We start from the raw sequence: 13,590 nt of genomic DNA, 5'->3' as shown, positions 1-13,590 counted from the left end.
CTACACACCCGTGAATATATTTGGTTATTTCAGCTTTTATATTTCCCAAGAATTATTTTTGTAACACCCTTGTAGCAACTCATCGCACCAAAAAGGAGACAACAGTTTCCATGACTGTCAATGAATTCCCGAAAAGTACAACGTACTTTGGCCAGAAACAACAAAGCTCTTAATTCAAGCGCCCCCAGTGTTTGGCTGTCAGATGACATGACGATTGCGACCCCTTTGCCCTTCACATCACGGGTCAACAAGGTAAACAGGAAGAACCACCCCCCCCCCACCGCCATTTAGTCATTCTTTATTTTCGAACTCTTCAAAATCTAATGTATTTCCTGTTTATTTTTCACATGGACTCCCCAAATTTCAAAGGCTATGGTTGTATTGACGTGTTGCAGTTGGAAATGACTAAATCAACCATTTTTAACCACACTTCTGAAGGGGAATCTTAACATTCCATTGTACAATTGGGTGGGGTGGGGGGGGAGAATCTTTAATGTAATAAAATGTATTCTTGAAAAGTACACTTGTTTTTGTTTATTTTAAACTGAAACATTATTACTGCTTGAAATATTGCCAGTTGGATTAGACAGTAATTGGGTTATTTAAGATTTGAAAAGATTTATGGCAAAATAAGCTTTTTGAATTGAATTTACCTGCAACGATGCCATTTTTGGGGAAACTATACCCAAGATAGTCAACATGGTTGTTACATACACACACACACACCGTTGTGGTGCATTCACGGACATTGGGTCAAATTTACCTGCCACGCTGCCGTTTTTGGGGAAACTATACCCAAGATAGTCAACATGGTTGTTAATATACACACACACCGTGGTGGTGCATTCACGGACATTGGGTCATTTTTTGTCAAAGATTCACAGCCCACTTTTGGGTCGCGACCCCTAGTTAAAGTTACTAAAATAAGTATGCGACTCCATAATCGGAGGGAAAAAAAACAAAAAAAAAAAGATCTAAGATGTGTGTAAACTAGGATCTTGTCAGATTGTTCTTTAGTCTACATTTGCAGGACCCCCATATAACCACTAGATGACGTTGTTGCACTTGTAGTTGTAACACAAAAGTGCATGGTTAAACTAACAAGCATTATACAAGAAAGATTATTGTAATTTTAAAATGCTAGTTGAATAAACTTATCAATAAACAAGAAAGTCCTGACTTCCGGCTTTCCGAGCTGCTTCCAGTTCCACCAGGAGGACACCAAGTGTGACTACAGTTTATTATAGTATATCAGTAGATAATATACCATCATAATTCCACTCAGCATCCACTTCAAATGAAAAGAAAGAAAATTGCATTTCTATCCCTATCTGATCACCAGCAGCCTGTTCATGTTTGAAAGGCTCATCAGCGACTCCATTGGGACATTAAGTGATCAAATTAAAGCTGATAAATGTTCTGTTATCTACGTGACACTTTGTACTTGCTGAATAAGAAATACCGCACCAATAGCTCTGCATCATCAATGACATTGTCAAAGACATTTTGGTCAAGCATAAGTCAAAAACTAATATTCTTCCCTTGCTTGTGTTTTCATTAGAAAGTGGACGCTCAAGTTGAAACATGAATGGCACTGACATAATAAACGATTACAATACTGTGTCTATTGCAATGTTGTGTCGGAGTACCTAATGTTGTGGCTAGTGATAGTCCGTGTTTGTCCTAGTGGACTTTCTCACGCTTACGTAATGATAGACTGCTGTGTTATCAGTTGACTGTTATTAGATGCATCACACACAAACAGTAATGGCCAAATGCTTTGAGAAAGACACAAATATTAATTTTCACAAAATCTGCCACCTTGGTTTTTATGATGGCAATTTGCACATACTCCATAATGTTATGAAAAGTCATAAGATGAATGACAATGATTTTCAAAGTCACTCTTTGTCATGGAACTGAACTTAATTTAAAAAAAACAAAACATTTCCACTGCATTTCAGCCCTGCCACAAAAGGACCATCTGACATCATGTTAATGATTCTTCAGTTCTCCCCTCCCAATACTGTATTTGATATGATCTTTATGTGTTCTGTGTATGCTGTAATACACTTTGCTGCCTATTATATAAGAAAAAGCTGAAACACAGTTTATTTTATGGACCATATACATTTTAGCATTCTGTCATTTTTCAGTATGTGGTCCTCGGTGGAAAAAGTTTGGACATTCCTTATCTACACAATCAGTAACTCTACATACGAATCTCACAACAGAGGCAATAAATGTAGCAAAGTACCCAAGGGTCATAAATGGCCCAGGTGATAAATTGAGACAAGGAAAAGGATCAGTTCTCCAACCTGAGCACAGCCATGAAGCTTCCAAGATGGTCCACGTTTGCTCTATTAATCGTCATGTTTGTCACAAGTGCAGCCAAAGGTAAGACACATGGATGCTTTTCATGCTGTTGTAGTGAAGTTCATACTGTTGTATTGATTTCATATTTACTGTATGTATACTCAACTAAAAAGTATCAACCCTGTATTTAATTTGTATTGGATTGACAACTAAATTGGCAGTAGTATTTCTTATGATTTTAACATGATGAGCAAATTAGAGGCAAAATCCTAGCTGTCTTCATGGCGAGTGGCGGGGTACACCCTGGACTGGTTGCCAACCAATGGCAGTAAGTATAAGTATCATTATTAATACTCACTTTGTATTTATTTGGTGATTTGCAGTTCTTAAAAATTATATTTAATTATGATTATAATCATGAACAAATTAACAGAAACCCAAAACTCCTTCAATTATCTTGAAAAAGTTCAATGAAAAAGTATCAGGATCAACATCAGTATCATTATTACTATTGTCTCGGTATTTCGGTAACGCATATACTAAAATTGGAACGATACAGAGAAGATTAGCATGGCCCCTGCGCAAGGATGACACGCAAATTCGTGAAGCGTTCCTCATTTTAATATCATTTTTCTATAATATCTATATTTTTCAACATGACGCTCCTTGTGTTTGTTAAGGTACTACATTACCCATGCAGCTTAGTGCATGAGGGTATGTTATGTTCGTCCTTTAAACATACGACAGGAGCTGCCGAGTTCAGCAACATGTATCAACGCCTTTATTTCCGCTTGTCCGGGCCACCCTCCTGCACTAAGCTTCATGGGTAATGTAGTACCTTAACAAACACAAGTAGCGTCATATTGAACAATAATTAAATTGAAAGTGTTACAAACAGAAAAATGATATTAAAATGAGGAACGCTTCACGAATTTGCGTGTCATCCTTGCGCAGGGGCCATGCTAATCTTCTCTGTATCGTTCCAATTTTAGTATATGCGTTACCGAAGTAGCGCAACAGAATAAGGAAAGATTGCAGTATAAGTAGGCTGCCTTTTGCTACAACTTTTACAGTCACGGTGAACACATGAGATACATTGAGATATTCATAGACTGCAATCATCTGTATGTGCAGTTACTTATAGAAGAATTGTTTATATGAAACCAGAGCCAGTAGTGCTTAGATAGAAATTTAAAATGCAGTCTGTGCGAGACTGATCAGGGCTGATGGGTAATATATGCAAATACTAGTGACGTCAGATCACTATGGGCTCCGCCTCCTCACAGGACCGCTGTTTGCATGTGCCTCTGTGAAAGTAACTGTGAGTTACTATAAAATCGTATTATTTTAACTGTGACAGAATGCTGACTTCATCCATGATCCATGCATTTATCACATCGAGAATCGACTACTACAACAGTATTCTTTACACTACAACATCCAAAACCCTCCGCTCCGCTTTTAGCTTTGTTTTAGCTCTGAATGAATGTATGGATATTGTATTTTAATGCATCGTTTACTCTGTTTTTACTCAACTCTATTTGTATTTATTTTTTCTCTACTGTAAAGCGTCTTTAAGTACTCTGAAAATGTATGTGCTTGTTATTGATCAACACCAACATTTGTAATTTTTATTGCTATAAACATGATCAACGAGTTAATGGCAAAAATCACTAAATTATTCAATAATATCGTCATTTTCCTGTAAAAATCATTGGTATCAGCATTGTTATCAATGCTAGCCGTCTTTAAATTGGCAGCATTTATTCTGGTAGCATTTTATTATGATATAATCACGATTAACAAATTAAAAGGAAAAATCACAAACTAATCTTGAAAGTGTCGGTATCAATACTGGCCCTATATTTACTTGGATCGATATCAGAGTTTGCAGTATCGCCCGCCATTACTCTGTGCTTTGCAGTTGTCACTCCAAGTGACAAAGCATCAGATGTAAAATGTACGGAGCGTTGGGCACGATCATGCAGCATATCAGAGGTGATGATCGTGATGTGCGATACACATCCACATCATCAAGGCCTGGACAAAGAGCAGTCGACTCAATTCCCAGTTGCTCTTGTAAAACCACTCTGACTCACCTTCCTCTGCTACCCCTCCTCCTAAGAGATGCTTTTTGACATTCTGATTCATGATGGATGTGCTCCCCCCTACAGTTGAAGAGGAGAACCCACAGTTTTGGAGATCACAAGCTCAGAAGACTTTGGACACGGCTTTAAATAGGAAGCTGAACACCAACGTGGCCAAGAACATCTTGTTTTTCCTTGGAGATGGTAGGTTACGCAACACAGTCAAGGCAGATAAGGATTGATGTCCAACCCAGTGATTTTCAAATCAATTTTTTCTTTACAACATAAACCCAACAAGTCGGTTAGAAGAAATATGCCTCCATGAGAAGATGGAATGGATAGAAAGCCTGTGTGTATTGGTGTGCATGTTAGGTATGGGAATCACAACCTACACAGCAGCTCGTATCCTCAAGGGACAGCTGCAGAACCACACAGGAGAGGAGACAGTGATGACCATGGACACCTTCCCTCATGTGGGCTTGGTCAAGGTATCGCACACACACATAAACAGTCTATACAGTCCTCCAATGCTTAATCATGTAACAAAGTACGTGTTGTAGGTCAAAAAATGTTGGTGTGTTCAGCTTTGAAGGATCTTATTGAGTAAAGCGTAAAGATGAGATTAATGCTGCTTCTTGTGCTTTGCTCAGACCTACAGTGTGGATTTCCAGATTGCAGATAGTGCTGCCACAGCCACTGCTTATCTGTGTGGAGTAAAAACCAACCTGAACACCGTTGGGGTCAGTGCGGCAGCTCGAAATGGCGTTTGCAGGAGTCAGAAGGGAAATGAAGTCACATCCATCCTGAAATGGGCCAAAGATGCCGGTGAGGATACCATCAGATGGCATAATCGGGGTGTCAAATTAATAGAGTCATATTTAGTGGGCTATTTTTGAAACCTTGTTTATCTCATTTTTAATCTTCAACTGTCCAGTTTCTGTATGTGATTTGCCTTTTTCGAGAATCCATTTTTTTGATAGATAATTCTTTTTTTTCTTTTTTTTGTAGAAAAAATACAGTAAACCTCGGATATATCGGACTCGGATATATCGGAAATTCGCTCACAACGGACAGATAAAAAAGAACCGATTTTTCTGTAATGCATTTCCAATAAAAATTCATTGCATATATCGGATTTTTTATAACGGATTTCGCCTATTTCGGACAAAATCTCCAGTCCCATTCCAATGCATTTCCATTAAATTTCCCTCGCATATATCGGATGGCCGCATCGTGGCGCTCCGATTCGCCGAATCGTGACAGGCCGCTATACGACGTCATTTGCAGCGTTTGCAGCGTTGCCTGCGCGTCCAGGTACATTGGAAACATAGTCAAGGAAGTGCCTTTTTATAATGGATAAAATCCGATTTACGCATATACCGGATATAAAGCCGATATATGCGTAAAACTGACATTTTCCGGTATACGCATATAACGGATTTCGCTTATATCGGACAAAACCAGTGGGAACAATTGAATCTGATATATCCGAGGTTTACTGTATTATTCAAAAAGTATCATTTGAATACATTAAAGAAATCTTTAATTATTAAATTATAATGTATTTTAATTTAAAAAAGATAACATAATTGTGATAATTGCAATTGTTTTAATGAAATTATTATTACTATTATTATTATATGTTATTACTTCTTTTGATTATTTCTTCCCAATATACACACAAAATCACACATATAATTATACTGTAACTAAAACGCACATGTACGCCCACAAACAAAATGTAATAATTTCCTACAAATGTAACAGTTATTACATTTGCAGGAAATTCAGTATTACCTTTGCAGTGGGCAAATTTTATTACGTTTGTGGGAAATGTATTACATTTGCGGGATTATTACATTCAAAGCTGCAGATTTGTATTACGTTTGTGGGCAGTTATTACGTTGCGGGTGTAACAAGGTGTAAACAGCCCTAAGCAGGTGCTTAGTTCGCTTGTGCCTTAGGTCGGCTTTGGGTGTTTATATATGAAAAGGTAGTTGCAGGTTACTGTACTGACACAGAAGAAGCAACTTGAGGCTTATCATGTTACCATGCCAATAGCAGCCATAAATATCTTATGATAAACACACACACACAAAATATGCAATGACCTTGATCCCTGGACATGCAATGCGGCCTTCTTACACGAGGGTTTAAACACATGTAACACTATAAAAAAATGGCGTCCCAGAAACACTAATATGCCATTATATATTTTTTAGGCAAGTCTGTTGGCATTGTGACAACCACACGAGTGCAACATGCTACCCCGGCCACCAGCTATGCCCACAGCGCCAGTAGGAAGTGGTACAGTGATGCAGACATGCCTGCTGCCGCCAAGAGGGACGGCTGCACTGACATTGCCTCTCAGCTGCTCAATAACACAGACATAGATGTAAAATCATTCATAATGTGTGCTAAGTGATATTTTTTGCTGAAGGTATTTGCTTCCAGGTTATCGTTGGTGGTGGGAGGAAGTACATGACCCCCAGGGGCACCAAGGACCCGGAATACCCCAGAGATTTCTCATCCAGGGGTAAAAGACAAGACAAACGAAACCTCATCAGTGAATGGCAAAGCATGAAACTTGGCAAGGTAGAGACATTAAAATAAAACATAGCAAAGTAACAAAAGTACAAATATAAGTTGGATAATATTTTATTCAGTAATAGTTCAGAAGAGGACATGCATATAAATTATAAAGTGCCACAATTTGCTTCTGGAGTCATAAGAAAACGCTTGTTTGTCCTGCAGGTTTCCCATTACGTTTGGAATAAAACCGACTTTGACGCTGTGGACCCTGAAACAACAGACTACCTTATGGGTGAGTTTGGTTATATTTTTCAACAATTACTCTATTATACTGTTATATTATACATTTAAGTCATCAGGATGTCTAAATGGAAGAAACATTTAATTCCTTTTAAGTTGTCTTAAACAGAATCTCTTATCTTGGAGAGCAGCTTTAGGGTCAAAACAGGACCCCCCTCCATGAGTAGTACCTCATTTATACTCAAGAGCGTGTGTATATTTATTGTATTTTCCAGACTAAAAGGCACAAATGTTTTCATAATTGGTGAATGGTATTGATCTGATACCATGTATGTAAATGTGGTACAGAAAAACACAAAATACTGATGCTGAAACTTTTTTCAAGGTCACATACTTTTGGGATTTTGCCTTTATTTTGTTGGTCTTTATAATCACAATGCAACACTGGACAAAGATTTTAAGCAAACAAGCACATATGTGAATATGTATACAAATACAATAATATAGCACAGTGTGACCAAATTGTACAATTATTCCCTATGAATAAATCCAAAATAATGATAGTAAAGTGCAAATATAGTAAACAAATCCTAAAAAAAAACACAAATGGCCCTCATTGAAATACTTTTTTTGCTGAGGTATTCCCTGAGGTTCTTAACAATATATGAACAACAACAAAAAAACCCAAACATTACTGGTATCATGATAGTATCGATCCAATACTAATACTATACTACCCCTGTTATTGATACGGTCAATATTGGGATCGGGCCGCCAACTCTTAAGATTGAGTCATCATCACCTGAGGGAAATATCGATAATATCAATCTCTTTTGTTTGTTAATTCTCTCAAAGCTTCATGGCTATGTGGTGTCGTAAAAGTGAATAATGATGCCAGAGAGTATAGCGCCATCATGTTGGCCATAGCTACATTCTACATCGATTCCGTTGTCTTATTCGGTGTCTCTCTTTTTCTCAGCTCTGTTTGAACCAGGTGATCTGCGGTATGAAGTCGAGAGAGACCCCAACATGGACCCATCCATTGTGGAGACCACGGAAAAAGCCATCCGCATCCTCCGGAAAAATCCCAAAGGTTTCTTCCTCCTGGTGGAGGGTGAGGACAAACATACCAAATCACTAAATCAGCCAATGTAATCCCCAAGGAGGTGGCAGCTTTTCTAAAACAGGAAGGAGCAAGTGGTTGCCCCTGCTGGATGGATTTAATTATTGATCTTATCATCGTCACAAAGGGACTCACTGTAATGGAGGTTGATGCTAGAATATCAATATGGATTTGCATTTATATTTGGACTACACAATCATTACAAAGATTCACTCCTTACTCAAAGTCTCCTGGGAACTCTTGGTCTCACACAATGTCTTCCCAATTTCGCCAACGTGCCTGCGACTCTGTTCTCAGGGGGTCGTATCGACCAGGCTCACCATGACGGCCGAGCATACATGGCGCTTCACGAGGCCGTGGCATTGGACAATGCCATTGCTAAGGCCCTTGAACTTACCAACGAGGAGGAGACGCTCACTGTTGTGATGGCTGACCATTCCCACCCATTCACCTTCAATGGATACCCTTTTCGAGGGCACAGCATACTGGGTAATTATCAACCTCAGCAAATATCATTGTTGCTCATTATGGAAATTAGAAGGGACAGTTTCTTGCCTCAGTTGGGCACAGTACATCATGTGATGGCATATTTGCAAGCCTTCTCATTGAAGACTGCAAGTCAGACTGCAATTTGAGGTCATTGAAGGTAGAAGACCAGCACCAGTTCCAGAAGGTGGTTTAAGGCTGTGTTTCCATGTTCAATAGACTATACAGAGAATAGTCCCAAAACATGGTACCACTTCATAACCGTTTTCACCAGAAATTACTACCCTTTTTCTGGCAAAAAGAGGCGATGACACAACTCTCCACTAATGCATTTCACTTAGAGAGCAATTTTAAGCCATGAAAAAGGCTACAAGGTGGAAGAAAGTAAATTTAATAAGAGGTTGGTATTTAATAAGAGAAGTGAGAGAGCGTGGAGGAGTGTACCGTGCAGAAGGTTACACATCGTAAGAACATTTTAGTGCTTACACACACACACACACACACACACACACACACACAGTTGAATTCCACATTGTAAATAGTTCATTGTGTTATATTTGTGTTACGTTGCTATAATTGTTTAACTATTTGAGCTGTCACAAAAGCAAAAAATGTGTCGAAATGAAAGTAAATTTTTAAAAACCTTTTTATACGTCTTTTATATGGCAAAAAGAGGTGATGATGCAACTCTCCACTAATGCATTTCACTTTGAGAGCAATTTTAAGCCATGAAAAAGGCCACAAGGTGGAAGAAAGTGAATTTAATAAAAGCTTGGAATTTAATAAGAGAGTGAGAGAGCGTGGAGAAGTGTAGTGTGACATTGTAAGAACATTTTAATGCTTGCTTACACACACACACACACACACACAAACAGTTGAGATCCAAATTGTAAATAGTTAATGGTGTTACATTTGTGTTATGTTGCTATAATTGTTTAAATATTTGAGCTGTCACAAAAGCAAAAAATTTGTCGAAATGAAAGTAAATATTGGGTAGGGAAAAATAACACACTGGTATTTTTTACATTTTTAAACTTTTTTTTATACGTCTTTTATATGGCAAAAAGAGGTGATGGTATTTTTTTAAATTTTGCCAGGAATAACAATCCCCACAAAAACAAATCCTCAAAACCAGGAAGTAAAACCAACTAGTGAAGCAAAACTGACAAAAATACCAAAAAGGGTAACACATACAGACATCGCAAACAGTCAGAGTAAGTACACAGTGTAGTGAAAGTAAACACACAGCACTAGGCAATTAACATAAAGTTGTAAACCAAAATGGCTGAGCAAACAGCACAGATAACACAGCACACCGGCTTGGTCTCACACAGCGATAGAGAGCAAGCAGGTGAACTGCCTGCTGTCTGCCTCCTTTATGCCAGCTCCACCTGATTGCCAATCCAACACACCTGACATGCACTTTCACCACTCTGCAGAGGAGTGTGAAAAAACACACACACACACATTCGGAATATAACACAATGTTTATTTACAAACTGTAAAGGACACCCTGTATGAGTGTACCTTAGCAATATATTACAATTATGATATTTTATCCCCGGGCTGCACAGTTGTCGAGTGGTTAGCATGCAGACCTCACAGCTAGGAGACCAGGGTTCAATTCCACCCTCGACCATCTCTATGTGGAGTTTGCATGTTCTCCCCGTGCATGCGTGGGTTTTCTCCGGGTACTCCGGTTTCCTCCCACATTCCAAAAACATGCTAGGTTAATTGGCGACTCCAAATTGTCCATAGGTATGAATATGAGTGTGAATGGTTGTTTGTCTATATGTGCCCTGTGATTGGCTGGCCACCAGTCCAGGGTGTACCCCGCCTCTCGCCTGAAGACAGCTGGGATAGGCTCCAGCGGTAGAAAATGAATTAATGAATATTTTATTCCCACCATTACTATACTGTACGTACATATACATGTTACATCATCCCTTTCTGAGTCTTGGTGGTGTTATTGTGATACGCCATTTCCTGTTCTGTTCCTGTTTCACCATCCTCCTCCTCTCAGCGGTACAGCGGTGATTAATATGCTTGTGAAACTGAGCTCTTCATCAACAAGGAGACTAGTCGGGCTAATGGCTCGTGGCTGAAAAGAAAAACAGTTTAACCCAGCCCCCCCTAGGGAGCCAGAAAATACATCTTTGAGTATGTTATTCTGTACCTATTGTCATGTGTGAGAAGAAACAATTAATGAAGATCTTTTCTGCATTTCTTAGGTAAATCTCCATTGTGGGCCAAAGACATGTTGCCTTACACCACACTCATGTACGGGAATGGACCCGGACACAAAATCACCAACGGCACACGACCTGACATCCGTAAAGTTGACACAAGTGAGAAGGATAACATTCCAAGCTCTTTTCATTGGTTTTTGTTTTAATTGGTCCTGCATATAAAACATATTTATGTACTACTAAGTCCAGAATTATTTGGGTAGGTTAGATTTAGAGTTGGGTTTAGGGTTATCTTGGACAACAGTGCCGCATGTTTTTACATACAATATGTGTGTTGTTTTGGGCTGCACGGTGTTCTAGTGGTTAGCGCGCAGACTTCACAGCTTGGAGACCTGAGTTCAATCCCACCCTCAGCCATCTGTGTGTTGAGTTTGCATGTTCTCCCCGTGCATGCGTGGGTTTTCTGGGTTTCTGCATGGGTTTATGTGCCTTGTGATTGGCTGGCGACCAGTTCAGGGTGTACCCCGCCTCTCGCCCAAAGACAGCTGGGATAGGCTCCAGCACCCCGGCGACCCTCATGAGGAAAAGCGTTAGAAAATGAACGAATGAATGCATTATTTTAGCTGTCTGAGGATTAACTATATCAGCAAGTTTAAGTATTTGTGATTTTAGAAATAAGGAGTTAGTATGTTCTCTGTAGGCGGCATTATGAATTATCCTTACTGACCTTTTTTGCAGTACATTTAGCCTGTGAAGATTGCTTTTATAGTTATTACCCCATATTTCCACACAATAAGTAAGATATGGTAGAATCAGAGAGCAATAAGGAGTGTGGAGTGATTTCTGATTTGCTTTGTTGAATATTGAAATATTTCTGGCTATATATATGTATATATATGGCCATCTATATGTAATAGATAAATGTAATTACTTCAACATAATGACATAATTAAATCAAAACGTAGATATTAAAACACACTGTATATAACACAAAACCTTCAAAAACTAAAAACCAAGCATCGATATCCGTCTCAGCATCGGCAAGACCAGAGTTCAATCCCACCCGCGGCCATCTCTGTGTTGAGTTTGCATGTTCTCCCCGTGCATGCGTGGGTTTTCTGGGTTTATGCATGGGTTTATGTGCCCTGTGATTGGCTGGCGACCAGTTCAGGGTGTACCCCGCCTCTCGCCCGAAGACAGCTGGGATAGGCTCCAGCACCCCCGCGACCCTTATGAGGATAAGTGACAGAAAATTAATGAATTAATGTGTTTCTTTTTTACAGAAACTAAAGAGTATATCCAGCTGTCAGCAGTACCCACAGACTCAGCTACCCACAGTGGCGAGGATGTGGCAGTGCTTGCCCGTGGACCCATGGCCCACCTCTTCTATGGTGTCCAGGAGCAGAACTACATTGCCCATGCCATGGCCTATGCTGCGTGCGTGGGCGCAGACTTGAGACACTGTCGAGGACAGACCACGCCGCCGGTGGCTTACACCACCATCAATGTTAACAACAAGGCTGGGGCAGCCCACAGACCAGCAGTATTGATCAGTGGCCTCCTCGGTACATTAGTGGCCCTTAAAGTGCTGATTTAATGTCCCCTTAGATTGACGTCACTCCAAATACTGTTTCAATATGTAGTGTCCTTGGGTTCCTTGAAAGGTTCTTACGGATAAAATGCATTATTATTATTAAGGGCTAACATTTTGGGAGGAAATGAGGCAAAATGGGAAGTAGTATAATGGACATGTCTATTGGAGGTTTATCATAAACACAATACTGCCAATAAAGTCTTTGTCAAAAAATGTTTGCTTTTTGAGATGATAATATTAATGAACTGTATGGAAAAAAGGGCTGCACGGCGAACAAGTGGTTAGCACGGAGACCTCACAGCTAGGAGACCTGAGTTCAAGCCCACTCTCGGCCATCTCTGTGTGGAGTTTTCATGTTCTCCCCGAATCCTACCTCACGGAAATTAATTTAGTGCAGACGGGTATGGAATCATCACACACCAACTTAACACAATAACACACATTTTGGGCAACAACTACTATATCGCACACATCTCTGTGTGGAGTTTGCATGTTCTCCCCGTGCATGCGTGGGTTTTCTCTGGGTACTCCGGTTTCCTCCCACATTCCAAAAACATGCTAGGTTAATTGGCGACTCCAAATTGTCCATAGGTATGAATGTGAGTTTGAATGGTTGTTTGTCTATACGTATATGCCCTGTGATCGCCCGAAGACAGCTGGGATAGGCTCCAGCACCCCCTGCGACCCTTGTGAGGATAAGTGGTAGAAAATGAATGAATGAATGAATGTATGGAAAAATAAATTAGGATCCATTGGCTACAAAATTGGTGAAATAGACAATAGGATCGACTTAGTTTCACCTGAATCCTAACTATCCATCTTACAAAACCCCTTGTGTGCCCGCTGAAGCTGACGTCAACATATATGGTCGAACGATTCTTGGGATAACCCAAAGGGATCTTTTCCATGAAAAATGGGTCAGTTTATGTTGATGTGTTAACTTCATTGTTATTGCGTGCAGGTTTTTACAAACACAGATTTGTGGTTATGTCAAAATCAATATGAACAAATGAAAAAGAGTGG

General features: G+C 39.6%; 1 protein-coding gene and 2 non-coding genes across 4 annotated transcripts; 2 read left to right on the top strand and 1 right to left on the bottom strand.

Annotated features, from left to right (window-relative positions):
* The first annotated feature begins 2,835 nt into the window (after positions 1–2,835).
* Positions 2,836–2,938, top strand: LOC131135192 (U6 spliceosomal RNA). The gene has a single exon (XR_009131579.1). It is a non-coding gene; the product is annotated as a U6 spliceosomal RNA (small nuclear RNA).
* Positions 2,939–3,225: 287 nt separating this feature from the next.
* Positions 3,226–3,331, bottom strand: LOC131135163 (U6 spliceosomal RNA). The gene has a single exon (XR_009131553.1). It is a non-coding gene; the product is annotated as a U6 spliceosomal RNA (small nuclear RNA).
* Positions 3,332–3,601: 270 nt separating this feature from the next.
* alp3 (alkaline phosphatase 3) lies at positions 3,602–12,707 on the top strand. 2 transcript variants are annotated; one of them, XM_058080108.1, is made up of 11 exons: positions 3,602–3,637; positions 4,491–4,607; positions 4,776–4,891; positions 5,054–5,228; positions 6,626–6,798; positions 6,858–6,998; positions 7,158–7,227; positions 8,155–8,289; positions 8,596–8,787; positions 11,016–11,132; positions 12,257–12,707. In XM_058080108.1, the coding sequence occupies exons 1-11, from the start codon at positions 3,616–3,618 to the stop codon at positions 12,568–12,570; spliced, it is 1,572 nt and encodes a 523-aa protein (XP_057936091.1). In that variant the 5' UTR covers positions 3,602–3,615; the 3' UTR covers positions 12,571–12,707. The 2 variants fall into 2 exon arrangements, with proteins under 2 accessions (XP_057936091.1, XP_057936092.1); XM_058080109.1 differs by having other exon boundaries at positions 3,626–3,637; positions 4,702–4,891.
* The last annotated feature ends 883 nt before the right edge of the window (positions 12,708–13,590 follow it).

This window comes from Doryrhamphus excisus, chromosome 8, assembly GCF_030265055.1.
Source record: "Doryrhamphus excisus isolate RoL2022-K1 chromosome 8, RoL_Dexc_1.0, whole genome shotgun sequence".
NCBI lineage: Eukaryota > Metazoa > Chordata > Actinopteri > Syngnathiformes > Syngnathidae > Doryrhamphus > Doryrhamphus excisus.
The sequence above is the reverse complement of the archived record's forward strand: the minus strand, read 5'-3'. Positions and strand labels throughout refer to the sequence as shown.